Genomic DNA, 27,314 nt, shown 5'->3' on the forward strand with positions numbered 1-27,314 from the left:
AGAAAAAAAAACTCACAGGGGGAACATTTCTGAAAAAAAGTTTGAGAACTGCTGGTGTATACACACAGCGTAGTTTTATGTCTGTACAAAGGTCACATGCAGTTCCATACTACTGCAGAGTGCATTCCTTTACTTCAGTTCTGTTCACGTTGGACTGGTTCATCTATACATTCTCCACTAGGGGGCGCTTCCTCCTCATAATGGTGCACTAATGCATCACAGGATACAGATCTGTTTGTTTCCATGTGTTTATAATTGATTTATCCAAAAAGACTAATTTGCGGCATGATTTCTGTCAGAGAAACTTTTTGGACACGGATTTACTTTAACCTCAAAGATCACAGAGATGGTATACATTATTTTATCCACAGGCATAGAAACAAAAAGCCCTGTTTTCAATGAGGATATTCCCTATGGGATCAGTGTATTAGGGTGCCAGGCACTAATGGCCATGTGTGGGTGCACCTGCTGGAACTGTGGTCCCTGCTTTTCAGTGGGAGCTGTACCATTAGCGCTTTCCTGACATTGCATATGCCACAGTTGTCACACGAACTTTAGAAACAGGCTTGGAAATCAACTCAATTACTGAACTGGAGGTGTAGGTTTGTGTATATAAGTGTGTGCGTGTGTGTATGTGCATGTGTGCATGAGTCTCTAGTTGCTGGGGGGTATGATATTCAGACCTTATTCCTTCAATAAAGTCGTGCAGCCACAGAAACTCAGCAAGTATTCTCGCCTACTGGGAGTTAAAAAAAGAGGAAAGTCAGGACTGAAGAACAATCTGCACTTCCTAACTTTTTTACTGACTTTGTATGCTGGAACACAGTCAGGAGGTAGCAGATTTCAGAAAAGTAAAATATAATGATTCAGGGTTTTGCCTTTTCACGTGTCCTGCAGGGGAATAATCTGAGGTTTAAATGGAGGTTGACAAATAGAAAGAAAAGAAGGGTACTGTTTTTCCATACTGTCTGTTTTGTAGCTTTTTAAAACATGATTTTGTCTGAAATGTGTGCGTTCTGCCTTTAAACATCAGTTGGGAAATGTGGATGAAAGATTTTGCCTAAATAAAAAATGCTGTGGTTGTGGATTATAAAAAAATACTTTAGTTGATGATAGATTTTAAGACAGTCTGCACCCCAAACTCAAGGCAATTCTACCACCTTTATTGCCCCATGCAAAGAATGCAATTGTAAAGCAATAACGATGTAGGAATACTCCTCGTCTAGCCTAACAACCACCCACTAATCTGCCTTTGCTTTCAGCTCTGTCTGCCATTCACTACACCTCCGATCCTTTTCTCAGTCCTGCACTCTTCCCTATGTTTCTCTCTCCGGCTCTCCCTCCCGCGCACTCATCTCGCTCACTGTCTCCACTTGCTCAAATTAGGAGCGGTACTTGTCAAACCTATGGGATTTCTCGCTGCGCTACACTTTTCTGTGCTGGTGATAGCTAGTGAGGGGCGTCTGCAGCAGCTGCAGGGAGAGCAGCGTTCTGTAGCCGGATTTAGAGGGCACGGAATGTCATGTCTCCTCTGCAGGTAAAAACAGCTGCATTTCTGCCTGCAGGCTGCACCACTGCATTTATACCTGTCTCTCCTGCCTTTTGCATCGCTTTGATCACAACTGTCTGTTTGTCGTGTGTGCTGCAGTTTGTTTGGCGTGCTTTGTGCAGCTGCATTTTCTGGTAGAGTTACAGCTGGCTGTCAGCTCATGTGCACCACTCGCTGTGATTAAAACTGCCTCTGCCAGATTATCAGGGCATCAGTTAGGGTTCAGAAGGGACATGGGTGGAATTTAGATAACGACATGGAGACCAGTTTGCTCATTTGCTGTGGTTTTCAAGTGTTTGTAACTGAGGCTTCTGCTAAGTTCTGCTCCTCCGCTGTAACTGCAGATAGAGTTATGTAATATCACAATGTGACTTTGCTGAGACAGTGTTGTATGACTCATCAGTGAAGATGACGCAGCAGATGAGTGTGATTTGTGGATCAGGATTACACACAGTGAGGAATGTCACCATAGGGTCATTTTATAGTGAAGATTACATCATTATGTAACCAACGCAAAATTCCAAAATTCAATGCCAGGTTGACGACTTAAGGGATGGGAGGCTTTAACTCACTGTGACCTATTTATCACTTAAAGCAGGGTAAGACTTGTTTATTAGTATACCACTCATCAAAAACAAGGTAATATGTAATTTATGTAAAAGCAACATCCCAAGATAAAAGAAAAAGACGATATCAATGGACACATTTCAGTTCTTTATTGTATTTTTAGCAGGGATAGATAAGAGCTAGCTAAAATGGAACAAGAAAGATATGATGGCACAGCAATAACTCTGTGAGCAAGCTATAAATAAGCAGCCCCACCTAAAGAGAAGTCAAGAGGACTTGAAGACTCTGTTTAAAGCAAAGCTTTTGATAAAGTCTTGTTTTCTCTTGTGTCTCTTACACACGTGCAGTGCATAACAAGCTGATACCTGCTTCTCTCTGTCAGATTTAAACTCTGAGGGCAGCAAACCTGGCCTCACTGTAGAGCCATTTGGTCAATTGCTGTTATTGTGAGCTTAACATAAACACTAAAACCTGCTTTTGTGGTATGTTCATGAGGTTGGTATGGATTTTTTTTTTTTCAAATTTGCATTAAGCTAAATATAGCTTACATATATAGTATATAGAGGGATTATTGGTCTACATCATTAAGGTGCTCACTCATTTTGACTGCAGAAGCAGCGTTTAGCGTCATTCCTTCAGGCAAGTCATAGTTCTTTAAACACTAAATCCAAACTGTAAGCAGCATCAAAATGTCCAGTTGTTCTGTGGTCAGTTGTCAGAAACAGTAGTATACAACAAAGTCAACAGTCCATCAAGTTTTGACCATTACTTTTTTATGTAAAAAAAACACAACATAAGTATAGTAAAACTAGGACAGTGTGAATGCAGGGACTGATATATACTCGTAAAATTTACAAATGATCCTCTCTAATCATTCCTTCCTGGTAAATGCTTGATAATACAAAATCATTTTTTAATAGAATAATCTAATCTACTTTCCTCACACACAGCCTGATTAACATCATTAAAAGTTCTGAAAAAAATATTAATTTTGTCACGTTTATCCTTTTCACCCAGTGACAAAAATCTTTCATTCCTTATTTGATGTTAAAGTAATGGTTGGCTGATTTACAGGGTTTATATGTGGTTCTTAGAGTTGAGATCCTTAACCCAGTTTGAGAACTGTTCTAGTTTGATATTTGGAAGTCCAACGTGGAGGCAGTGGGGTTTTCAGACCTTTCAGTGTTTTGCTGTTACCAAACTAGTATGATAGGTGAAATGTTAAAGGGCTTATTCATTTCTGATTGAGTCATAATTTTAATACAATAATTTTAAGAAAGGAAAAAAATGTAATGGTTTATTAAGTGTGAAAGTACTTAGAATACATATATAATTGTATTTGTTTAAAGCTTCTGTGCAGAGTTTTTAACGTTGAATTAAAAGCCTCGTGGGGACTTTCCAAGTGATCTTGAAACAGTATCACCTCTAGATGTTAAGGCTGGGGCTTGTCTCCTACTTTGATTATTTTATGATTTGATTTACATTGCAGTTCTTGTGTATTTACTATTTCTGTTTTGTTTTGTTTTTTTGCTTTTTTAACACCAGACCATATGAAAATGTTGAACAATGATGATGATGATGATGATGATGATGATGATGATGATGAAGATGTCTACAGACTAGATCAGGAACCATGTTTTTCCAACAAATGTACATCACATGAGTCAGTTTTTAGTAATTACTCTCGGATCAGATGTAAATATACAGTTGCAGAAAAAAAAAATTACCCTCTGCTGGAGAAGAGTGGTAACTTTTCTCCAACCCAGCTTAACAAAGACCAAAAAGAAGGATAAGAAAATATACAAAAAAAAAAAAAAAAAAAAAAAAAAAAAAAAATCCACCATCCCTTCTTTATACTGTGTTGGCCAAAATTATTATGACTTTTGGTATATCTAAGAGGTTTCAGTTGTTTTTGTTGAGTTGGCCATTAAAATGCTCATAAAAACAAATGATTTATGTATAACATAACCATTTTATCATCATGCTCTGTATACTATAAAACAGAACCATCATTACGATATATAAGTATTTTTCCTTATAAAAAGAAAATGAAAATGATGGACTGGCCCATTTAAGTCAGGAACTCAAGCCTGTCCTGCAAATTTGGACAAGTTTACAAAAAAGAAACAAAAAAACCCTAGACAGATGTATTGTACATTCCCAGGGAAGCCTTTGGCTCAAGTATCAGAAGGCATGAAATAACATAAGTGTTGAAGTCCTCAAAAGGTATGTTGACGCTATGCCAGAGACGTGTACTGCAAACAATGGACATAACAACTATTTTAGTTCAAAGTGGTTTATCTGATATTTGTTCAGCTATCTGTGTCATGATCATAATTTGGAGGCAAAACAAGGGCAAATCTTTGAGGTCTGTCAGGTGTTTTAGTAATTTTGGCATCACTGATTATGTGCCTGATACTAATCCAAGATTGAAGATCAGGTTATCAGGACCTCGATAGATTATTTCTAAATGTCATTTCTCAGTTTAACACAAGGTCGGCAAAATGTAGCAGTGAGAAGCAAAATCTGTCCTTTTTCTAAAAGTAAATGATTTCTTGGATTCATTTTTTTTTGTCTGAGTGGTGGTGACTGAAGCTGGACTGACAAAAAGAAAAAGGATAGAAAGCAGTTGCGAGTGATAAAGCAAAGGCTAAAACATGGGTCAATCTGTTTCTGGTAATGTCCATTCCAACTCACAGTCAGCAGTTATTCTACAGTGGTCTGTTCAAACATGAAAGTCTATCAATAAAATGAAGAGTGAGGTTATGTTAGCTCTGCTTGGTGAGGTTGGAGTTGGTAGATGAGCTCTGGTTGGACATGATCAGTATTTACCAACGTTACAAGTTACGGACATGTCTCAGAGCACTGTGCTAAAGGATGTGCTAAATATAGCCTGCTACTAAACAGTAGTGAGTTTACAAATGTGTTTGTTGTCACATTTCAAACAGCAGTGCTACATATGTTTAGATACAGGACTACTTTGCATCCTGAAAAAAAGTTGTCTTGGATAATGAAAAGAAGTGTTAAAAGAGAAACTGATTACCATTTGTTTTGTGTGCATGTCAGGACGTGTGCATCTTGGAAAGAGTCACATCCTTACTGCAGTGGGTGCAAGTACTCATGGAAAACTATGTCTTTTTGATCAGAAAAAAACACTTGCTTTGCTAAGTAGTCCTCATTTTACCTTTAAATAGGCTGAAATGAACTGTTAAGCCTTTATATGACCTGCAATTGGAAGCAGTACCAGTTGCATTAACAACTATTTCCACCATGGTGAAGAAAATCCTGTTTCCATTTTTATATTTTAGTAGGAAATATTCTGAGTGATTGATTTTAATTTATTAAAATATGAGGTATCACAAAATTGAACACTAAATGAAAGTTTCTCACAGGAGCTGTAATGATATAAACCTAAAAAATATCACAAGGGGGCATTAAAAACTACATCAATGGGTAGATACTTTTAGAATAATGAACAAATGTTTAAATGATTAGCTGGTGGTTTCAGTAAGAAAGAAAAAGAAGAAAGTAAAGTTTCTCCATTGCAGGGGATGTAGAGAAGTGGAAAGTCTGTGAAGTACTGACAGACTGTGTAATCTGTCAAGCAGATTAATGTCATTTTGAGATAAAATGCTCTTTCTAATGCATGCGCCAAAATGGCTGATTAAAAAAGAAATGAGAGAAAAAGATGTCTGCAGACACTGCAGGCAGCCTCAACAATGTAGCTCCTGTCAGGTTAAGCTTTTGACCCTGAGAATGAATACAGCCGCCTAGGGATGGGTACCTTTCACATTTAAAACGATACGGTACCGATGCCCGGTATACCTGGCAATCAGTACCAGTACTCAGCGGTACCAATTTTTGGTACTTTTTTGTGTTTCTGTGGTAAAAAATGACAATTATTTTAGTAATAAAATACATGTTTTTTTTTTATTACACATATTTATTCTTCATTAAATAACCTTGCAATGTGTGCATGGAAAATTGGCTACCCTTCCACTCCCTCACAGTCACAAGGATACATTTAAGTACCTAAAAATGGTACCTTTTGATTTTACATGAACCGGTACCCAGTACTTTTGACAGAATTTGGTCGGTACCTATAAAAGTACCTAATTCGGTAGCCATCCCTACAGCCGCCATCCTTTGTCACAAACATTGCTAAAGAGGAAGACCACACGTAGTCTGCAATGATTTACAGTTTCCTGTAATAATGTAGATACATCACTATGAAATAAGGATCCGAAATCAGTGTGTGTGGAGTTATAAGTATCTGTGTAAACATACATAAATCCTGCAGCACAACATATAGACTAGGGATGGGTGAATACCGATACCTGGTATCGGTATGGGGCTGATACCAGCCTTTATTCAAGGTATCAGTACTCGTGAAGGGTGCAGATACCAGCAGCAGATACTCTAGGCCAAATAATCTTACGTCAAGCAAGTCCTAGTTGCTGCTAATTGCTGCGGTTTAACACCACGGCAAATGTGCACCAGGTCCAGTTCAGACAACATATATATATAGATATATATATATATATATAAACTCAGAGAGAATTGTTTGTGTTTTATTTAGACTTAGTAGCAGAGTCTTTGATCAAAACGATCTGTCACTGTTAATTGAAATTTTATGTAGAAGTAAAGCACTAGTAGTATCGGTACTCAGTATCGGTAAGTGCTCAAGAGGGTGTACTTGTACTGGTATTGGTCTGCATAAAAAGTGGTATCAAACATCCCTAATACAGACAAAGCCAGTTTGCAGGTCAGGGAAAAGAGAAAGAGTTTGCAGAGCAGCTCATCTTTTAAACCCTCCTGAGCCCAGCTGCTCGGGTCTGCTGCATAACTGACAAGCTCTCTCAGGTTCAACTCCACCCACAGCTACCTGCAACAAGAAAGCAGAAGCAGGAGAGGAAGGCAGAATATATTGAAGGCCTTCATGCCTTAATGTCAGCACATCAAATCTTAAACTGTTACCAGCTGTAGATGTAGCTCCATGTTGCCTCTAACATAAAAATTAGTGTCGTTTTGAGTCTCAGTCTTTAGCATAACCCAGTGTGTTTGTCTGCAATTGGCTGACCTGCTCTCTAGTAATTTGTGTCTTCATAGATCTCTGAAAACTGATGGTGGTCCACCACTTGTGTTAGATAGTTGTGTTTAATATTATTATAATACTTAATATTGAATCGTGAAATGAATCACAGATGCCTCCATGCAGAATTTATTCAAGTCCAGACTGCTTAATGAAAGTGGAGTTCTTTTAACGTTGAATTTAATTTCAACTTGATTAGAGTGATTAAAAGGCTTACTTAACTTTCTTTTACATAAGAATCAATCAAAGCTTGAAAGGTGTTGTATTAAATGTCAGTTTAAGCCAATAACTGGTTTCTCTCTTTTTTTCTTTTGTCCTGTACAGGTCTGACAGTGCAGCGGATAAAATCAGGTGCGTCTGCTTTTTGACTTCTTGTGTTCTGATGGAGTGTGAGCAGGCATCCTCGCCTGGTGGGCTTGTTGGGCAAAGATACAGTGGGACTGGCCTCACAGTCACCCCATGTGCCCCAGCCCGCCCACCCTGCATGTGACACAGTTTCAGTGCTTTGTCTGCCAAGCAAGGTGTTTGAATGAGCTTTGCATTTAGAGAGGCCAGCAGTGAATACAGTTGCAAGCCATGGAATGCCATTGTTTGCTTTTTATTGGACAAACAACATCAGACACAAACAGGGCTTTGAGGGTTTGAAACTATTGTGGAGCTTTTAGTTGTTTAGCTAGCCGGCCAGTAGCAGATCTGTGCAGCGCTGTGCGGCACAGTACAGGCACAAACATTTCATCCTCCAGTTTGTGAAGGTTTTACTTTTACAGGAGACACCCTGCTTTTCCTAAAGCGAAGGGGTTCCAGGTACAAGCTGAAAAGGTAAGAGATGGTAAATAATGTTTTAACTGTTGGGTGCAGCATATGAGAAATGCTGCAACAAGGGAAATAGTGGACAGACTTGTCTTCCATGCTAAACTTTTGGGAGGAGAACTTCTCATTGCATATGCAATATTCTCATTTGCATCTTCCTAACTGTGGCTTGAGCAGTATGGTAGGAGTGAGAGTTGGAAAAATCAGGAGATAATGACAAAAGAGGTAAAACATTTTGCTTTTTTATTGAGATTTTTACTATGTTGTTTTTTAACATGGGTGGTTTTCTATTATGAACATTGAGCACATTTCACTAAATGTCAGTTTTCATTTTTATACTGTGCATGGGTCATATGATACTTGGTAGTAACTTAGACCTGACTTGCTATTGTTTTCATTTCAGTTGGGTTGTGGAGTGAAAGTAGTCTCCACAGCTTGTTATGAATCTTCATCCTGCAGGAGCTCTTCCCTTATTGGCGTGCGTGTTTTTATGTGTGTACATGCTTGTGTGTGAGTGTCGCCCCAATATGCTGGAGTGGTGTTTGTCTGGAGCATTTTCTGAGCTGAGTTGACACAGTTTTTTTTTTGTTAGTGTGCATGCGAGTGTGTGCTTCGTGTGTGTGTGTGTTCCTTTTTTGGAATTCTTTGATTGGTCAGTCATGCGAGTTGGGTGACAACAAGGCCGGGCCAATTTAAACCGCTAGGCGTCTCTCCACACCATCACACAACCAGAAGCTGTTTGATTGAACACAGTTTGTGCTTTCACCACTTGGTCTGAGGTCACCTTTATTCTTGGAAGTGGTCTTCAATCACAAATAAAAGCTTCATAGTAAAGCCTGGAGCTATTGCCAGCTTATTACAGTAAACTATTGTTCCTTGCTAGCAGTGAATGTAATGTTTGTTCATTAATGATATTTTGAGCCTTGCTTCACCTTTTTTTAAAGAAATTAATAGGGATGGGTATCGAATTAGGTACTTTTATAGGTACTGACCGAATCCTGTCAAAAGTACCGGGTATCGATCCACATAAAACCAAAAGGTACCATTTTTAGGTACCTAAATGCATCCTTGTGACTGTGAGGGAGTGGAAGAGTAGAAGATTTTCCATGCTAGAAATAAACGCAGCATTGCAAGGTTATATATTGAAAAATAAATATGTCAAATTGAAACTTTTTTATATTTTGTTATTAAACAAATTGATATTTTTTACCACATAAACACAAAAAAGTACCGAAACTTGGTACTGTTGAGTACCGGTACAGATTGCCAGGTACCGGGCATCGGTACCATATTGTTTCAAATGTGAAAGGTACCCATCCCTTGAAATTAAGAACATTTCAAATTTAATTTGCCATATTTCAGTGTCCCATGTGAAGTTTTCCTCTATGGCTGAAAAGTCACACTGGGTGTACTGAAAGGGGGAATATGTATCAGTTTGTGAATAATGATTCTTTTGCCATCACACAGGTGCTGTATCAAGCTATATTTCAATCGTGCAGAATAAGCCATTTCTCTACCTTTACCTGTGACATCCCCTTCTCTTCATTGTCAGTGTCAGACATGTGACTGCAAACGTGTTTGTGACACAACTGGTTTTGGAGCAAACACTGGTTCTGTTTGAAATGTGTGTAAACACGTTTGATGTTGAAACTTGAAGACTCTGGGGCACATACGCTGGAGGATGACCTTGAACTCATGGCCGTAGAGTCAGTGATGAAGGTTTCTGAAGTCTGGTGATAAATGAAGCCAAGATTGCCAGATTGGAAATATTGAGTTTTCGACCTCGCTGTGATGGACTCTCAGCCTCCTAGAAAACTGCTACTATAAGAAACACTGTTGCTAACTCACCACATAGACAATTTTGGAAAAAAATATGCAAGCCTGCCTTCTCAAGCTTTTCTTTTACAATTAGCATTTTTCAAATGGTCATTTTGGATGCACTTTCTTTGGACATTACACTTCATAACTCCGTAACTCCACATGATTAAGCTGCCTGACAGTTGTTGAATGTGTCTGGTGCATTGACCATTGCCATCTTAAAATTAGCATCATAACTCTGCCTCAGCTGTTTGTTAACTTGTCCATCTTTTGGTCCACTCTGCTCTGGTCAATCACTGTGCCTCCTCATTTTTCATCTTCTTGTGCCATAGTGATGTCACTGGCTTTACAAAAAGGCTGGCACCCTTTGCTGTTACGACCTTAGACAACATCAGCATGTGTCAATGGTTAGACAATTTTAAGACAGCCCCACTTTGCACATTATTTTCAACTAAAATAACCTTGTCTCATACTTGGGTCATTATGGTATTATCAGCACTGTAAATTAACATTCAATGCACAGTGGGTTGCGCTGGTGTGGACTTTCCATGCAGGTGTGAATAGACACAAAGGAACCCTGGTACGAACCAAACAACTGGACTGAGACCCACTTTTTGAGGTGGTCTCGGTCCGCTTCCAAACGAACTCTGGTGCGGTTCGTGGTTCTCCGGTGCAGGTCTGAATACAAAACAAGGTCCATCCAAACTAACTACAGGATACATGTGCCTTTTGGGCCTATAAAGTCACCGTAACCTAACCGTCTTTGGTTCATACCTGATCCTCCGTCTTCTGTTTAGCCACGCTGTTGCTAACATGTTGTGGGTCAGGACATGCAGAGCATAGCGTCTCCTTGCTGCACACATTCGTCTTCGCTGTTACAAAATTTGAAACGGTGTTGTTAAGCCTGCTTTGAAGGAGCTGCTCTTGAAACTGAAAATGATTTTGCAGCTTTAATAAGAGCACACACCTCCATTTCTGGGTCTGTATTCTGTGTGCCCCCTTTGTCAGTGCTGTCCAATGAGAGCACTGATCGTCACACACGTGGATGTGTTTACAGAATATAGTCCACTTGTGAAAAGTACAATCTGACGAAAAAAAAAAGTCAGCTTTTGGTCAAGACCAAACAAGTGGACCGAAGGACTTTTCTGGCCTGAATACAGCCTAAGTATCAACGCCACACTGGCTGATGAAATTTAGTATCGAGAAGAGAGATCTGTGTTTTTCTCTGCTGAAAACGATTACTGTGATTAATGTTGTAGTGATGGTGGACACTGAAGCCTAACTGTCAGACAGAAAAAGGACAGAAGAGCAGAAGATGAACAGGAGAGAGATAAAGCACAAGCTAAAGGCTAAACACAAGCTAAGCTGTTTGTGATAATGTTTATTCAAACCCACAGTCAGCAGTTATTCTGCAGTGGTCTATTCAAACTTGAGAGTCTATCAATAAAATAAAGAGTGAGGTTACGTTAGCTTTGCTTGGTAGATGACTGGCAGGACATGGCTAACCAGGATTCACTAACGTCACAAGTTATAGACATGTCTCAGAGCACTGGACTGTCAGTGTCACTATGTATGGATGGCTACTAAACTACTGTTCGAACTGACAGTTCGCTTGTTGTTACGTTAGCCTACGATTACGTTGTAGCACAAGAGTGCTAGTAGTGCTGCACTTAGCTGCCTACTGATGTTACAAACTTATGTTTACTTGATGTCACGTTTTTACACAACAGCGCTATGTAACTGTACTGATAAATACCTTACCTTGTCATGTTGTATCTAGTAAAAATTTGGCTTGAACAAAGAAGATTAGTTCCAAAGCAAACACACACTTGGTAAAAGTTACATTTTTACAATAGCATGTGTGAGACTTCGATCCAGAAGGTGGCGAGGCAGTCCAATTAAAACAGATCCTCCTTACAGCATCTTTAAAGGGGACATATCATGCTGATGCCTGATTTAAGACTTACATATAATGTAATACTTTTGAAAACAAGACCTTACACCCCCTTAATTTTCAAAAAATGAGATTTTGTATTTTTTCTGACATCCTAGAACAAGATTTGATGCCTCTGAAAATAGGTCATGGACATTTGGCCGCAAGATTTTGACCTTCGTGACGGCACGAGGTACCTTTCTTTTTATTGGAGTAATCTGATAAAGCAGCTCCTCCTCCTCTGTGATGTCAGTTAGTCACACAACCGCCACCGAGGGATACACCCACTAAGAGCCGAGTATTAACGTATTAACTATACATGTTACCAGTTTGACTCACCACACTGAAGTGTCCTGAGATGATCTGTGTCGAGGTGGATTTTCTTCCTCCTGAGCTGCAGAACCGTCTGGGTCTGACTCGGGTCCAATACAAAAGGACATATCCTACACTCTGCCATTTTATTAGTGCTATCAATGCCTTACGGTGAAGTTTTGGCAAACAGCAAACTCGCTCGGTCTGCCCCATCCAGTATGGTGATTTTGTAAATACTGCCATGCTGCAAAAACCGCCCCCTGGCTCTACCCCCTCCGCCCCTCTGATAGAACTGACCAATCAGAGCACAAAGGGCTGAGACGTTGCGAGGTTATTGGATGTCATTCTCGAAACGGAGTGTTTCAACAAGATCTTCAGAATGGCCTAAACTGAGGATATTGAGAACGCTATCGTGGGGCAATGAAGGAACTAAATGACTTGTACTGAGGGCAGAAATGCTTTACAGGCATCCTCGTCTGGCATTGTGAAAAGGAGAAACAAGCATGATATGTCCCCTTTAAGAAGAATGCTTCAGTAACAGCTTGTAGAGACATTAAAACCTTTTTAAAAATGACGATACTCACTAATTCAACAAGGTAAATGGGACAAGTTGGGGAAGAAAGTCGGGGAAAATATGAATGTATTAGCAAAGTCAGAAGCAGTCAGCCCCTTATTTTATTTGAGTTACATTATTTTTTTTTTTTTGATTCATGATCCCTCAGTGAATGAATCTATGCCAGATACTCTCTTATTTTAGTGGAGTTCAATTTATTATTTCTTTCATTTATGCTGATGTTACAGAACAGAGATCAGCCTCATACCCAGTGTCCAACCCTGAGTCCATTTTTTAAACTGTATCAAGTAGCTGGGACACTGTTTATGTGATAGTTCATTTAGTTCATTTATTCCTTTATCACACAGAACAAAGTTAATTGTACTTTAGGATCACCCTGAGACCAGTCCCTCTGACATTTGTCTCATGTAACAGTATTGATCATACAGAAATATACTGTTTCTATTAGATAAAATAAAAACATAGTGTTGTGCAATCCCTGTCTTACCTGCACCCACGTACACCTCTTGTGCACTGCTTTGTTTCTGGATCCTCTGTCAGCCTACTGCAGGTATTTCCTAAGTGTGCATGAGAAACATTACCTTCACGAGATCGATTCTCATTTCTTATAAAATCTGCTGTAAATAATGCATGCAAAAAGCTCTCTCACAGGAGAGGATAGGCAGGATGTAGGTGCATTTGAAAATCCTTTCGTTAGCAGGTTTCAAATGAGGATTTATTGTTTTTATACCATAGATGATGTAAGATGTACCATGATGTAAGACGTGGCTTTTGGGTTAAATAACATGTCAGTAACTATTCCTGTCCTTAAACTGACTGATCTTAAAATATTCTGCTCCTGATATCACCTTAAACATTTATTGTACTCTGTGCCTTTGCCGCCTGTGCTCTCATGTTCACGTTGCTCTTCCGCCATCTCAATTACCTTATCATCGATTACAGTCCGTGCTTTGAGAAGCTTCTTTCTATTGATGGAGGTCAGCATAATCTGATCTCACCCTCTTCTATTTGCAGGAGCCTCAGAAAAGAAATGATCCAACTTATTGGGTAAATGATACTCACAGAATAGACGAGTTTCTAGTTTCCTGTATGTGGATGAATTTTGAGAAAGGGAGGGATAAGTTGGTTGAGTCGGGCGTGATTCATCCAAGACAATATATGTTTTGCAGGAGATTTCTGTCACTTCAACAAATATGTTTTGGGAACCAGGCTGAATGCAACTCTCGGATGCTCTATGTATTTGTTTCTGGGTTAGCACTGTGTCTGCCTCTGATCATTTCTTCTCCAGTATTGCGTTTTCTTCTCTGATCTTATCTTATTAAGCATCAGTGGAATCTGATTTCTCCAGGCATTTCCCCCTGATGATTCCTATTGTTACAAATTAGCGGCATACAATATCACATCAGTGGATCTATATGATGAGCATCATGTCGACACTGATGAAGAAGGGTTTTTGGATGTATTTGGGTCATGGGCTTTGCCATCCTAACGATGCTGCAAGATGTTAAGACATCATGACGTAGACGCTCCCACCTCATCAGATTCATGTGTGTGTGTGTGTGTTTATTTGTGTATTCGGCGTGCAGCCACATTATCACTGATTTTTGCTCCACACACAAGCGCCGCAGTGCTCTCGATGGAGGACAGCGGGTGCATGCCTGAAGCCTGTAGTGCAGACGTGAGACAGAGGAGGAGCAGAGACAGAGAAAGTGAAGGAGAGCAGAGCAGAGTAGAGGAGGGAGGCTGATAAAGCAGGGAGAGGAGGAAAGGAGGTGAAGGACCACCCTTATCAAGCATAGCCGTTCCCAGGGAGCCTACCAAAGGGACCTTCCCACACACACACCATAGCCAGGCAGCCAATCAGAGCACTCCCATCCTTGACCCATCCTCCCTCGTACAACTGCTCATCCATGGCTCAGCGAAGCAGATGTGAGGGGATGCCGTAGGAAGCAAAGATGCGAACCACCTGGAAAGAGGAATGAAACCTGGTTGTTTTTTAAGCGGGGAGAAAAGATGATGCTTTGACAGAGCTGTGTCGAGCTGTGAGCCAGGAGGAGAGCGCTGCTTTCCATTGATTCAAATCGGACAGGCTGATGTTTGCAGGCTCTGCATCTTGCAGCTTCTGAAAAGGCATTTCAGCTTAACAAGTGCGTTCTGTGTCGCCTCTGTGTTTGCAACTTTTGAGCCATTGACAGTTTTTTTTTTTCCTTGGATGTGCTCTGTAAGATAGGAGGACACGAGGGTTTTTATGAGGCTTGGTGGTGATGACAAAGCATGCTGGACAAGTGACAATCTGACAACGAAACAGCGGGACAGGGATTGAGGAGAGGCCATGAGAGCCAGGAGAGAGGCCAGGATGGTGTCTGCCTGTTCACCATGCACAAACATAAGGTCAGGTCTGATTTCTCTTACCTTTCTTAAGCAGAGGCACTTTGTTACTTTGCAGTCTTGAGTCTCTTAAAAAACACTTTAACAGCTTACATGCAAAATGTTGAAACTGCATGAAATGAGTTTGTTACCTATTGAATTCAGATGACAACCTTTTTATTTCAATTATTTTAATTATTTCTAATATAATTTTGAATAAATTCTAATATTTTTATGTTTATCAGATGGGATATAAATTGAATATAAACAACTAAGGGATGGGCAAATATTGTCAGTTACAGTGAAATATAATACATAAATCCACTCTGCAGTCTCATAACAAACCCCACCCTTATTATTTATCACTTTCACTCCTAATGTTCTACAGTTTTGTACCATCCATTACCTTCTCCAGCTTTCTGATAAGCATCCTTTGATTATCTACTGAGCTAAGTGCTAATGTAGTTTCCACTGACAATATCACATGACCCAGATGAGCCTGGTGTTGTTCTGCAGCTGTGTGACCTTTGCTGTGAAATGCATTAGTCTACAGTAGAGATAAGAATTGTGTTCACGTCACCATTTTCTAGCTCAAAAGATCTAAAAAAAAACAGCTTTTGTAATATGAAAATAATTTATAGTAAAGGCTATGCTGTTTCTAAAACTAGGGATACTTAAAACAGGTGATGTTTGAACTGTAGTCAGGAGTTTACTCTTGAAGTAACAGGCTGAAAGTCTTTGCTGGAGTTTGTATTATGTACAAGTTAGAAATCTAACAAAACTTTTTATACACATGCATGCATGTTCCCTAAAATGACCAAAATCAGAGTCTTACCAAGTATTTTTTACATTACAAGGAATTTACCTTGATCTGATGGTGCAGAAATTGTTAAAAAGATAGCAATGATTTAAAAATATTCAATATATAAAAACAGAAATATTTGTTTAACTGAATATGAAAAAAACAATAAAAAATAAAATAACTATTCTTACGAAATGACTGTTTGTTAGTGCAGTGCAGGTTTTTTATTTCACTGTGTGTCATTTTTTTTTTTAATATGCACATACACACACACTTCTGAGTTCAAGCAATTTTCCACTTGGCTTCTGGGACGCTCAAATCTCCACTGTGATCTCTGCTCCCTAGGTCCATTAAGGGCAATTTGGTCAGATTTACTGAGCCTGGCAACAAGGACACACAGCAGTCCCAGCGCTGGTTTAGGTTATCCCTCTGTGATGAATAAAACTGGCAGACACTGCTGAGTTTCCCCTCACACACCCACCTTAATGGGCCCTGAATAAATCAGATGATACTCGTGCAGAATAAAATGCAGGAAACTTAGACTCACAATCATACTTCATCCCAATGGTGGGGCAGTTAGAAAATGATGATTTGTGTTTGTTAATGTCGTAACATAGCTAGCTTTATCTAAAGTTGTTTCCTTTTTGTCACATTAGAAAGTTTTTGGTGTGGTTTTTAAATACCTCCAGGCTGTTTCGTATGAGTAAACTGTCAGTAGTATTTACACTTCAAAGTTAAACATCTAACAGCCAAAAGCCTCTGGCAAGTCACCACTTGTTTGAATAAAAAGATGGCCATTGTTAGATTACATAAAGGCGAAATGACAACAGTTCAACTATAGTTGTAAAACAAAATGTAATTTATTTAAGGCACATTCATTTTAAATTTATAATTAACTTTAAAGTCTGATGAGTAACATATGAAAAAAAAGTAAGGTTGCTAAAGATGTGTCTTCTTCCTGCTGTCTTAGATCTTTTTTTTTTTTTTTTAATGGAATGTTAGTGAAAAGATATTAATCCAATTTAAAAGAAAGTCTTTTTTATCTTTTGAATTTCACAACAGCCAAATATTTATCAGAAACATATACTTTTTTCCTCTTTCCTCCAAAGTGTTTACTGTTCAAATATCTGAGAGCACGCAATCCTCAGGCAAGACAAAACTGCTCAGCAAAAGTGATAAATAGGAAATCACTCCAAATGCAGTGGTATTCATACAACTGTGTTATTAGAACAGGATCTGGTATATAAGGATACCAATATTAAAAAAAAGGAAAAAAAGAAAAAGAAAATTGATAAAACAGCTTAAGATAGATACAAGAGTGTGTCTGAATGAAGAAAGGTCAATAGCTGAAGAAAAAAAAAACCAATAGTGATCAAATAAAAACAAAAGAAAGTTTGTTTCTAAATCTATAATCTTTTATAAACTATTGATGCCTTGAAATTCTAAGAATTAAGTTTTTCAGTGAAAATCCAAATCCTGACTTAACCCACTATTGTTGTTACAGGTGGTTTTCTGTGAAACTGTTGGACTTTTAGTTCATGTCTTTTGGACAAATTCTATTCACTATAGGTTAAAAACATTAGAAGAGTTCATTTGCAAAAACAGATAACTCCATTTTAAAAAAGAAAAGTTTTTAAAAGGAACAAGTGTGGCATATAGCGGTTTCTGCAACAAAACATGAGCTTTGATCCGGTTTCCAACAGGAGATATCGGCATTGCACCAAAATGGATTTCAGCTTTGTAAACAATGCAATACAAAGAGTAAATCACAAGCATCAGCTAATTTTTTTTCAAAATGGCATTTATCTGTTTTTGCAAATGAACTCTTCACAGATTGTCCCAATTAACTTTTTAACTAAAAAAAATAAAAAATAAAAAATCTTGCAGATGTTTGTTATCAACATTAAGATTGCTGTAGCCATTCTGGCTGTTGCTGGTAAAAAGTGTAAAATAGGATTTGTTTGTTTTTTTCCATTAACAAATCTTCAAAGTTTGAAACATTATGTTATAAAATCATGGTAACTGCCTCACTACTTAAAGGGAAACTGAGGATAGATAATAATGATAGCACTGGAGGAAAAAAAGAGTGAAATTAGAATACACAGTCACTTAAAGATATTAAAGAAGCAGAAGAAAAAAAAAGCTTCCCCCTCATCTTTGGTGAGCTGTGCTTTTCTAATTCAGTTCCTTGTAATTCATTGCTGTCAAAAAGGGTGGCTCAATTTAATGCAACAATTTGCATTTAGAACACTTTAAGATTGCACTGGCCTTTTGAAGCCATGGTAGTACAAAGTATTGGACTTAAAACAAAGACGGTTTGGGTAAGAAGAGAGAACAGCCTCTGCAGTATCACCGATATGTGGATGAACAGGAGGCTTATCAGTCGTTAAAGGCTACTGGGAAGCTACAATCATCTTTAGAAATCAAAGATTTGCTGTTTCTCCCATTTTAAATGTTAATAAATCCACTTGTTAACCTGTCAGCAGAAAAGCAGTTATATGAGGTGACACTTCTTGTATCATTGAAGCAGGGGGGGGCTTCAGTTCGTGAGGCATCTTCTTATGTTGCTTTAGCTGTTTGGAGAAAAAATCCATAAAGTGTGTTATTGCATCAGCTTTAATTAGAATTGAAGAGATGAAAAAAAAAATGTTTAAAGAATCTTTAAGAATTTCTTCAAGTCACTGAAATCGGGGTGTGTATTTTGGGCCAGCTGTTGACATCACTCACTGTAGGTGATTCATTAAGTAACCCGGTCTGTTGAAAATCTGTCTGTCACCGGCACACCCACTTACCGCCTTTGTGAAAGGTCTTGTTTTCATGCTGGTTGGACATCTGCCTCACTGTGGAGTTACACAAGGAGAGATGCCATCCACACATGTCTTTTAATGGTATCAACGTCACTAAATTTAGACCTGTCTTTGTCCTCAAGTGATCATTTTCCAGGACCCATGTGTCTCTTTTCTTCTACAGTTGTAGCTGATATTCAAACCAATCATTTGTGGCCCTCTTTTCTCAATTTACATTTCTTTGTTGGAGTATCAGATGCAGTGAAGGTGTGTTTTTTTTTAAATACCCCCTGCCAAAGAAAGTAGCATATTTTAGGTTTTTACTGAATGTGTGCGCTGATAAGACGACAGCTATGAAACAGGCAGAAAAACAATAATGTAACCCTGGTTTTACAGCCACTGCAGTATGCATCTGAAGCATGTTGTGTGCAATCAGCATGCCTTCGCTGCTGACTAATCACAGGGCCTCTGGTGACTCACAACATAATTCACATATGTTCATCAGCTAATCAATCCCGCTGATCCATTGAAAGTCTGTATCTCTGCGCCTGCAGGGCAGCAGTTAATGCAGTTTTTCTGCAGATATGCGGTCCTAAACAGATGTGCATCTACAGGGATGAAGCTTAAATACATTTTAGACTCAGATCCCTTTCATTTTAAAAATATGAATTGCAAAGTGGAACACTGAGGTTAGTGTTTGCACTGCAGAGCTGTAAGTGCTTAAATTAGGCTCCATAGATGTCAACAGTCAAAATCAATCATCTTTATGAGATTTCCTTTCTTCAACACACTTTGTCTCGAATTTGTCAAGGTTTCCTACATCAAGCCGTGTGATCCATCCTCCCCCTGAAACAAAGATGATGAATTTCATTACAAGCTGGTCCAAAGGGGCCGTGTATGGGGTTATATTTGTGCCATCAGAAACTGAATTTGAATTTAAATATTGAATTCGAAAAGCATGATGTGAAATGGAATTTAATGTTTTGAAATTGAATTTATTTTTTTATTTTTTTATTTTAATTTTTCTTTTTATACTTAAATTAAACTTTTTTTTAACTTAAAATTCAAAAAATGCAGAATTCAGTTCTGTGAATCTGCTCAATTATTCTCCCCGACGGGCACAAGATGACATAATGGTCATGCCACTCTGGATTGAAATTGAATTCTGTGTTTTTGAATTTTAAGTTAAAAAAAAAGTTGAATTCAAGTATAAAAAGAGTTGAATTTTCATAGGCAAAACAAAAATTCAAATTCAATTAAAAAGATTAAGTCAATTAAAAAAAAACAATTTCAAAACATTAAATTCCATTACACATCATCCTTTTTCAAATTCATTATTTTAATTCAAATTCAGTTTCTGATGGCACAAATTTAACCTCATAGCCGTGGATTAATGCGACTCTGGGTTACATTGCATCTGACATTTGTAAGAAAATGAGGCACCCTGGGTCATTTTAAATATCGAGTTTAAGCAGAGTGAGTGTAACAGTAGCAAAACGGCAAACGTTATTGCTTGTGTGTTAGGTCTCATTGGGAAATTCCTCCAACGATCGATGTGGATCCGTAAGGAGATGTTTAACTTGATTACCTCGCTGACAGGCGTGAAGTGTTGCACAACTGAAAGAAACTTCTCAATAGGCACTGGGAAGCTCAGTCAGGGGTGAAGGAGTGGGAAGAGATTGCTGTGACTAGAGAGGCAAATGTATTATCAGGTGCAGCAGCGAAAAATGAATTGATTGAATAGATGGAGGAGTGGTGGAGGGCCTGTGATCACAGTGATTCATGGAACATGTGGGCGCTCTGTATTGAGTCACAGGCAGCAGCAGTGACTGGAGTGAAAGGACTGCACTCTGCAAAGCCCAATTACCCTTTCCACGTTGTAAACAGTGACACACAAATACACACAAATGCACTTGTAATTTTGTGTGGAACGTTAGTCTGAGACAAATATTTGTTGTGAAGTTGCAACATTTGACTTAGACTCCAGAGGCTACGGCAAATATCACATTTTTTATTACATAAGGTCTGTCTTTTAGATTACATCCTGACCAAAAAGATCAAGGTTACTTCTTAAGTGTCATTCTTGTTGCCTTCTTTGTCACCAGTGAAATGGTATACCAGCTTTTCCTCAAATGGATCAGTTCATTCTTACATCCCTCCTTAATAGTTTCTTTTTAGACCTGTTTTCTCTACGTAGCGTCATAGACATCATACTTGTGTCCAATATTGAAGTTAGCAATACTTCCTGTACCAGGATGATCACATCATGCAAAAAGAGGAGATAACCAAAGTCTCTCATACATTCTTTTCTACCTTCACTGATAGGCCAAGCAAAAGAAGTGGAAGAAACTGATATGGAAGCCTCAAAGGTAGGATATGACTCAAAAAGCAAAAGACACTCCACACATTCACTGTGAAAATGGCAGATTTAGCATGGGTTAAATCACTGAAGCACACCTAAACAGGGGTTTTAAGAAGGAGGTGTTCCAGTGGACCACGCTGTATGAAAAGTACATTTAGTTCCCCTCAGCCTCTTCTACTCCTCAGATTTCACAGTGTGTGGGATCTAGGAAAAAACTGCTGTACTGTCATTTACCGAAACCCTGTCAGCATTGTTCTCTGAGGGGGCACCAGGGGGTTAGAGCTGGGGAGAGTCTATTTTGATTCAACACTGGCCTAAAAGTGGTCAGAAAATATTTTTAAAGGCTTACTTCAGTTCTGTAGAGCAGAGGTCTTCAACAGGGGATCCATGGCCCCTAGGGGGTCGGTGGAGATACTGCATAGTGTTTGTGACATTTTTGGTTGATTAGGCAATTTTTTTAATTATTCACAAATATTTCATTTTTAGATGTTAGATGCTATCTTTTTAAATCAGAAATGAACACATTCAGCAACACAGCAGCTGTCTCTCCATCAGTTAGAGGGTCCTTGGTCTGAAAACGTTGAAGGTCCCTGCTGTAGATCATACTGATTGATGATTAAACCAAAGATAGTCATCCCTGGTTTCATCTGGGAGTGATGTTTGCTGTAGTCCTAAGTTTGAGACTGAGAAATGGTATATGTGTGGTTGTGTCGGTTATCAGGTGGAATGTCTTGATTCATGCAAGTTATTTTTTTACAGTGCATTTTTTATGCACATGGATGTTGTGCTCACAATGTATAGTTGGATTTTCAATCTAGCTCTAAGAACAAACATACACCAAACAGTCTGTCTGTATTATACATATTATTTGCATCTTCACAAGATGATTTACAAATCCTTAATTCTAGACCTGCCAATACACAATTTTAACCTTGTCCCAACATTAAAACAACATGTCATTTAACTCACCAGTAGGAACCTTTGCAGCATTAAGCAAGTTATAGTGGTAAGGAAAAACTTTAAACAGGCAGAATCCCTGAGCGGAACCAGACTTCTGTTTTACAGACATCTGCCTCAGTCTTATATTACTTGTATGTTTTCCCAACTTGAAAATCACTTGTGCATCAGAATCAGCTCCAATTCCCTCAGTTTATGCCTGGCTTAAAGCCACATTGAAATTAACACAAGCTTTTAAGGTTTCTGCTTCATTAGCTAATCCAAAAGAAAAGACCAGACTGCCCAGAGTAAGCGGAAAATTCGGGGCATAAGGCTTAAGGAACATGCAATGTAGGAAAAAGTTCACCAGGTACATTTCGTACCTCAGCTCTTTTTGTTTTATCCAACATTTTTTATAAGTCCTAGCATAACCCACATTTTTTTTATTCAAGTGAGGCTAATACTTTAATACTTTTAATACTAGAAGCACTCACTGTATTGGTCTGCTTGTGGCTTCGTTTTTCTTCTTCTCTTTTTGTCCATGTACTTGTAACCAAAGGAAACCATCCAAATATCAGTTATATTCATGGTAGTGATGTATTATGCAAAAGTGTCATCTGTAAAACCTCACAATGTAGAGGCAGCAAAAAAACCCCAATCCATTTTGTTTTGTTTGTTTTGAGAAAAGCAACTCGTTGTTTTCATGGTAGCTCAAAGTGATGTGTCTTTCTCTTGGATCTTGACAATCATAAACTTTAAATAGTAATAAAATCAACAAGGGATGTCCCACTCAGCATTTTTTGCCCCCTGATCCCGATCCCGATTGTTTAATATTGAGTATCAGCTGATACCGAGTCTTGATCCTGTTTTTGGGTTTGGAGATGAACTTTGCTGAAGAAGTGAGAAAGTGAAGTAGCACAGTTTTCTGTTTGGTGTATTAAAAATTCTAAATAGTAAAAGATAATTGTTAAAGCTCATTTAGTCCATTTAACTTAGTCCAGCTGGTTTTGGAGTTAAAAACCCTCTGGATCCCAAACCCGCCGACAGGATCAAAACACCACCTATTTTTAAATGACTGGCATTTACAAGTCATTTGTCCAATCCAAAAACTGAAAACTCTGGGGTAATCTTCAGATTCTCAAGTTTCCGAGGGTACCTGAATACATCACATACGAAGCTTGATACATGTCTTAACATAACACAAAATTAGGGAGAATTTCGTCAACATCGCTTTGAATTCCACGTCTTCTCAGAACATTTGCAGAAAATGATTGGTTTGCTCGCTAAAGTCTGTCTCAGTTTGACGGGTGCGTCAGCGTTTGGCAGCAATTTTGGCTTTATGACGGCTAACCTGAATGATTGGTTGAGAGGATTGGCTACCGTTCCCGATCACCGATACTTGAAAAAATGGCAAAATTGGCACGACCAGGGATCGGGATCGGGACATCCCTACAGTCAACCACAGTTTGCTGTAGATAGGGTTGGGTACCTTTCACATTTGAAATGATACGGTACCGATACTAGGTACCTGGCAATCGGTAACGGTACTCAGCGGCACCGATTTTCTGTACTTTTTTGTGTTTATGTGGTAAAAAAATATATATTTGTTTGATGATAAAGTATAATTCTTTTCAATTCAACATATTTATTCTTCAATACATAACCTTCCAATGCTGTGTTCACGTCCAGCATGGAAAATCTCCTACTCTTCCACTCCTTCACAGTCACAATGGTGCATTTTAGGGATGTCCCGATATTACATTTTTTACTTCCGATACGATACCGATACTGCAGCATTGAGTACTGGCCGATACCGATATTAATCCGATACGATATCAGCATTAAACATGCATACTTTTATTACTTATTTTGTAGTATGTCTGTCATGTTAGAAAAAGATTGATTAAGCGATATTATTCAATCAAAGAACAGTAGTCAGCAACAGTAGGTATGAGGAAAAACTGACCCATTTATTATTAACCAATGGGTAACAGAAATTTTAACATTAAACATAAGAATATACTAGTAATTGAATAAAATAAAGAATAAATTAGAAGACCCAGAAAATAACCTAAATAAATCAAATAAAAACACCAGGAGCAGGGTCTGAACTGGACTGCTTATATCGGAGATTTCAGATGCATTCTGATACGATACCGATATTTTTTTTTTTGCTGATATCGGACCAATATCCGATATCAATATCCGACTGGGACACGTCTAGTGCATTTAGGTACCTAAACATGGTACCTTTTGATTTCACCTGAATCAGTACCTGGTGCTTTTGACAGAATTTGGTTGGTACCTATAAAAGTACCTTATTCAGTACCCATCCCTAGCTGTAGACCACTTTTTCATTGAAGGTTGACGGTGAGATCTGCTCCCTTCGAAATCTTAATGACAGGAGTCAGTCAGGCAGTCTCAGTGTCTCAACACTTGTCTGCCTTTGCTGTTTTCAAGGGGCTGAGATCTTTGCAAAGGGTTCAAAAAAATCATGTAAAGCTTCAAAGTTTTACATTTGTGTGCTTTTGGTAAAAAGTTACTAAATGTCAAAGCCAGAATATCTGTTAGTGTACCTGAGGTGTTATGTAAGATGGAGCTGTGTTCTTTTTTAATCTAAGGACATTAAAAAAAAATCCCTCTCTGCAGTATTTAACCTTGTGGATGTTATCTTTGGTATCAGGTTTTCATCCACTGAGTGGGCTTGATGTGGAAAAGGTCTTTGTTGTGATTCATGACATGAAGCGTTAAAGATTTCTTCAGTGGAAAGTTGAGGTGTTGGCCTTGCTGGGTGATTGTTGCTTTGTCACCCAGCGTGATGTGGATCATCTGTGAAGCCAGAAATAGCACAAGTGCTGTCCTTTAAGGCCATGTGGGTGGTAATGGCATAGCAACCAGTAGTAAGCAAATGTAAAGTGATTGTGTGAGTGTGTGTTTGTGTATGCTTCTGTGCGGCTCAGTATTGTGTTATCTCTGTCAACATGTCTAACTGAAAAGAGCAGGCAAGGTCCTGGAGTAGCCCTGAAGCTGTGGGCTAGACCGCTCCCAGTACTGATGATGACAGGGTCGTCTCTGTGGCAACAGCCCTGAATGACTGGAAGAAGGGATGTCTGGGAGGGGTCAGTCAATATCTCTCTGTCCTATCTCTTATTTCATCACCACTTAACCACAGTCCTTTAATATAAAAATAGCTCTCCTCACTCTTTCTTCCAGCTGTTGCCTTTGCGTCACATGCGTACATGTGAAGTGAAAGTCAGTGCCACTTACATAAAAGATAAACAAATGCAAGATGAAAATTGTCTTGACTTAGCGGGCACCATCAGTGCCGCTGCTCGGTGTCAGTAATCAGGCTAGTTTAAATAAAGGTTACACAAAAGATCTTCTGAGGACAGGACAGGACAGGAGGACACAGATGGGGAGTAAGTGTTAGCAGCAGTGAACAACCCCACAGCGACCGCACATCTGACCATGTCGGCTTCCCCACAACAATATCACTTGCTCCCTTGTGATGAGGTCATGTGAAGCTGTTTTATAATTGTGTGACGACTGAGCTGACAGCAAGTTGTTATGTAATAAGAAAAACATTAAAGAATGGAAAAGTTTTGGCACTGGTGTTGAATAACTAGTAGAAAAAGAGAGAAATACCTGGTAACTTCTGTTTTTCTTAGATGGCAAGTCTTGTTGGTACGGTTGTAGATCGTCTCTTAAGTGACTCTCGCAGTTCCGGCACTGCAGTGATACAGTCGCAGCTTAAATCTGTATTCAATACTCAAGTGTAGTTCGGATCTGAAGAGATCAGCTGAACCTGAGCTTCTCGTGTCGTGACATTATTTTTCCGAACACGGTAGCTGTGTGTTTGAGGAGCTCAGGGTCATGAATGTGATGAGTCATTGATGTACTGCACAGCAGCTATAGCTCCAGTTGAGACAAGAGATACACAGTCTTATTGTGCTCCCTGTAATGTAGCCCATCGAGGCAGACTGAAGTGATCATCAGTTTGTTGTTGTTAGTTAGCTGATAACTAAATCTGGCATACACACTCTGAATAATACAGACATGTCTTTATCTTCACTGTAAAGCATGTTGCATTCTTATTTCCCTAAAGATAGTAAGATAACTTTTGATCTGGTTTTGAAACAGAGTTACACAGTTAACATCTACTGTTGGCAGGTGTAAATGTTAAACAGTAGTTTTCTGCACACTGCTCGAGGACTTGAGTCTTACGGATGAGTCAGGTGATGATTAATTCTTGTGAAGAAATGCTTATGTACAAGATGAAATCAGAAAGACTGCTTTGTCCACAGAGGTGGCAGAAATGGACCCAAACCAAAGCTTTTCAATCGGGCTTTAAGAGAGGAAAAACAATGATGATCTGTACAGTTGGATACAGGATGAATACAGAGATCAACTGGGGATGCCATATCAGTGACCAAAATCCTTAGTTTTGTAGTGAGGCTCAGACTAATGATAAAATCAGCAGTTTTATGTGTTGCTACGAGTTTGTTTGTACTTTCCTACTTCAGACTAGGGATGGGTACCTTTCACATTTGAAATGATACGGTACCGATGCCCGGTACCTGGCAATCGGTACAGGTACTCAACGGTACCAAGTTTCGGTACTTTTTTGTGTTTATGAGGTAAAAAATATCAATTTGTTTAATAATGAAATATATAAAAAATTCTATTTAACAAATGTATTCTTCAATACATAAACTTCCAATGCTGTGTTCATGTCCAGCATGGAAAATCACCTACTCTTCCTCACAGTCACAAGGATGCATTTAGGTACCTAAACATGGTACCTTTTGGCTTTACATGAATCGATACCCGGTACTTTTGACAGAATGAGGTTGGTACCTATAAAAGTATCTAATTCGGTACCCATCCCTACTTCAGACATACATCTTTTGAGAAGGGAGGATACCTAATTGGGTTCTTTTGTAGGTGGTAACTGACTTCTGTCTATAGTACCAAGTACCGATTCATGCAAAAGCAAACTGTACCATGTTTCAGTTCCTAAAGGCCATCCTTGTGACTTTGAGGGATTAGAAGACTAGGCAATTTCCAATACTGGACGTGAACACAGTCCCAGGCATCGGTACCAAATCATTTCAGATGTGAAAGGTACCAACCCTACTTTTGAGACATAAAAAACATATAAATTAAGAAGGATTTACTTTAGCAAGTTTGTTGTGTAACTTCTTTAAGGTACAGGATAGATAGAATAACAAATTTTAGGTGTTCTGATGCAAGAAAAGTGAATATGACCCAACAAATGTTACCCTTGTCAAAAGTATACAGCTTTTCCTCAGTATACAGTAGAAATATATGGATGGAAAAAAAACCCCACTTTTATTGTTTTTAATACATTTTAGGGGCAGTCACCTGGAATAGCACAACTTGAAT

The 27,314-nt window shown here is 38.7% G+C and overlaps 1 protein-coding gene across 16 annotated transcripts in view; it reads left to right on the top strand.

Moving 5' to 3' along the window:
- The window catches only part of gramd1bb (GRAM domain containing 1Bb), a 213,068-nt gene that overhangs the window by 122,221 nt on the left and 63,533 nt on the right, over window positions 1-27,314 (top strand). For 12 of the 16 annotated variants that reach the window (XM_074680451.1, XM_074680442.1, XM_074680444.1 and 9 more), the window contains one exon: window positions 7,533-7,559. In XM_074680451.1, the coding sequence (XP_074536552.1) occupies window positions 7,533-7,559 (27 nt within the window). Of the gene's footprint in view, window positions 1-1,369; window positions 1,538-7,532; window positions 7,560-14,566; window positions 15,047-20,935; window positions 20,980-27,314 lie in introns of those variants that run through there. The other 4 variants (XM_074680452.1, XM_074680461.1, XM_074680453.1 and 1 more) reach the window with 4 other exon arrangements.

The sequence above is a fragment of the Halichoeres trimaculatus genome, unplaced genomic scaffold (assembly GCF_033239565.1).
Source record: "Halichoeres trimaculatus isolate MK-OKI-2021-1 unplaced genomic scaffold, fHalTri1.1 fHalTri1_scaffold_9, whole genome shotgun sequence".
Lineage (NCBI taxonomy): Eukaryota > Metazoa > Chordata > Actinopteri > Labriformes > Labridae > Halichoeres > Halichoeres trimaculatus.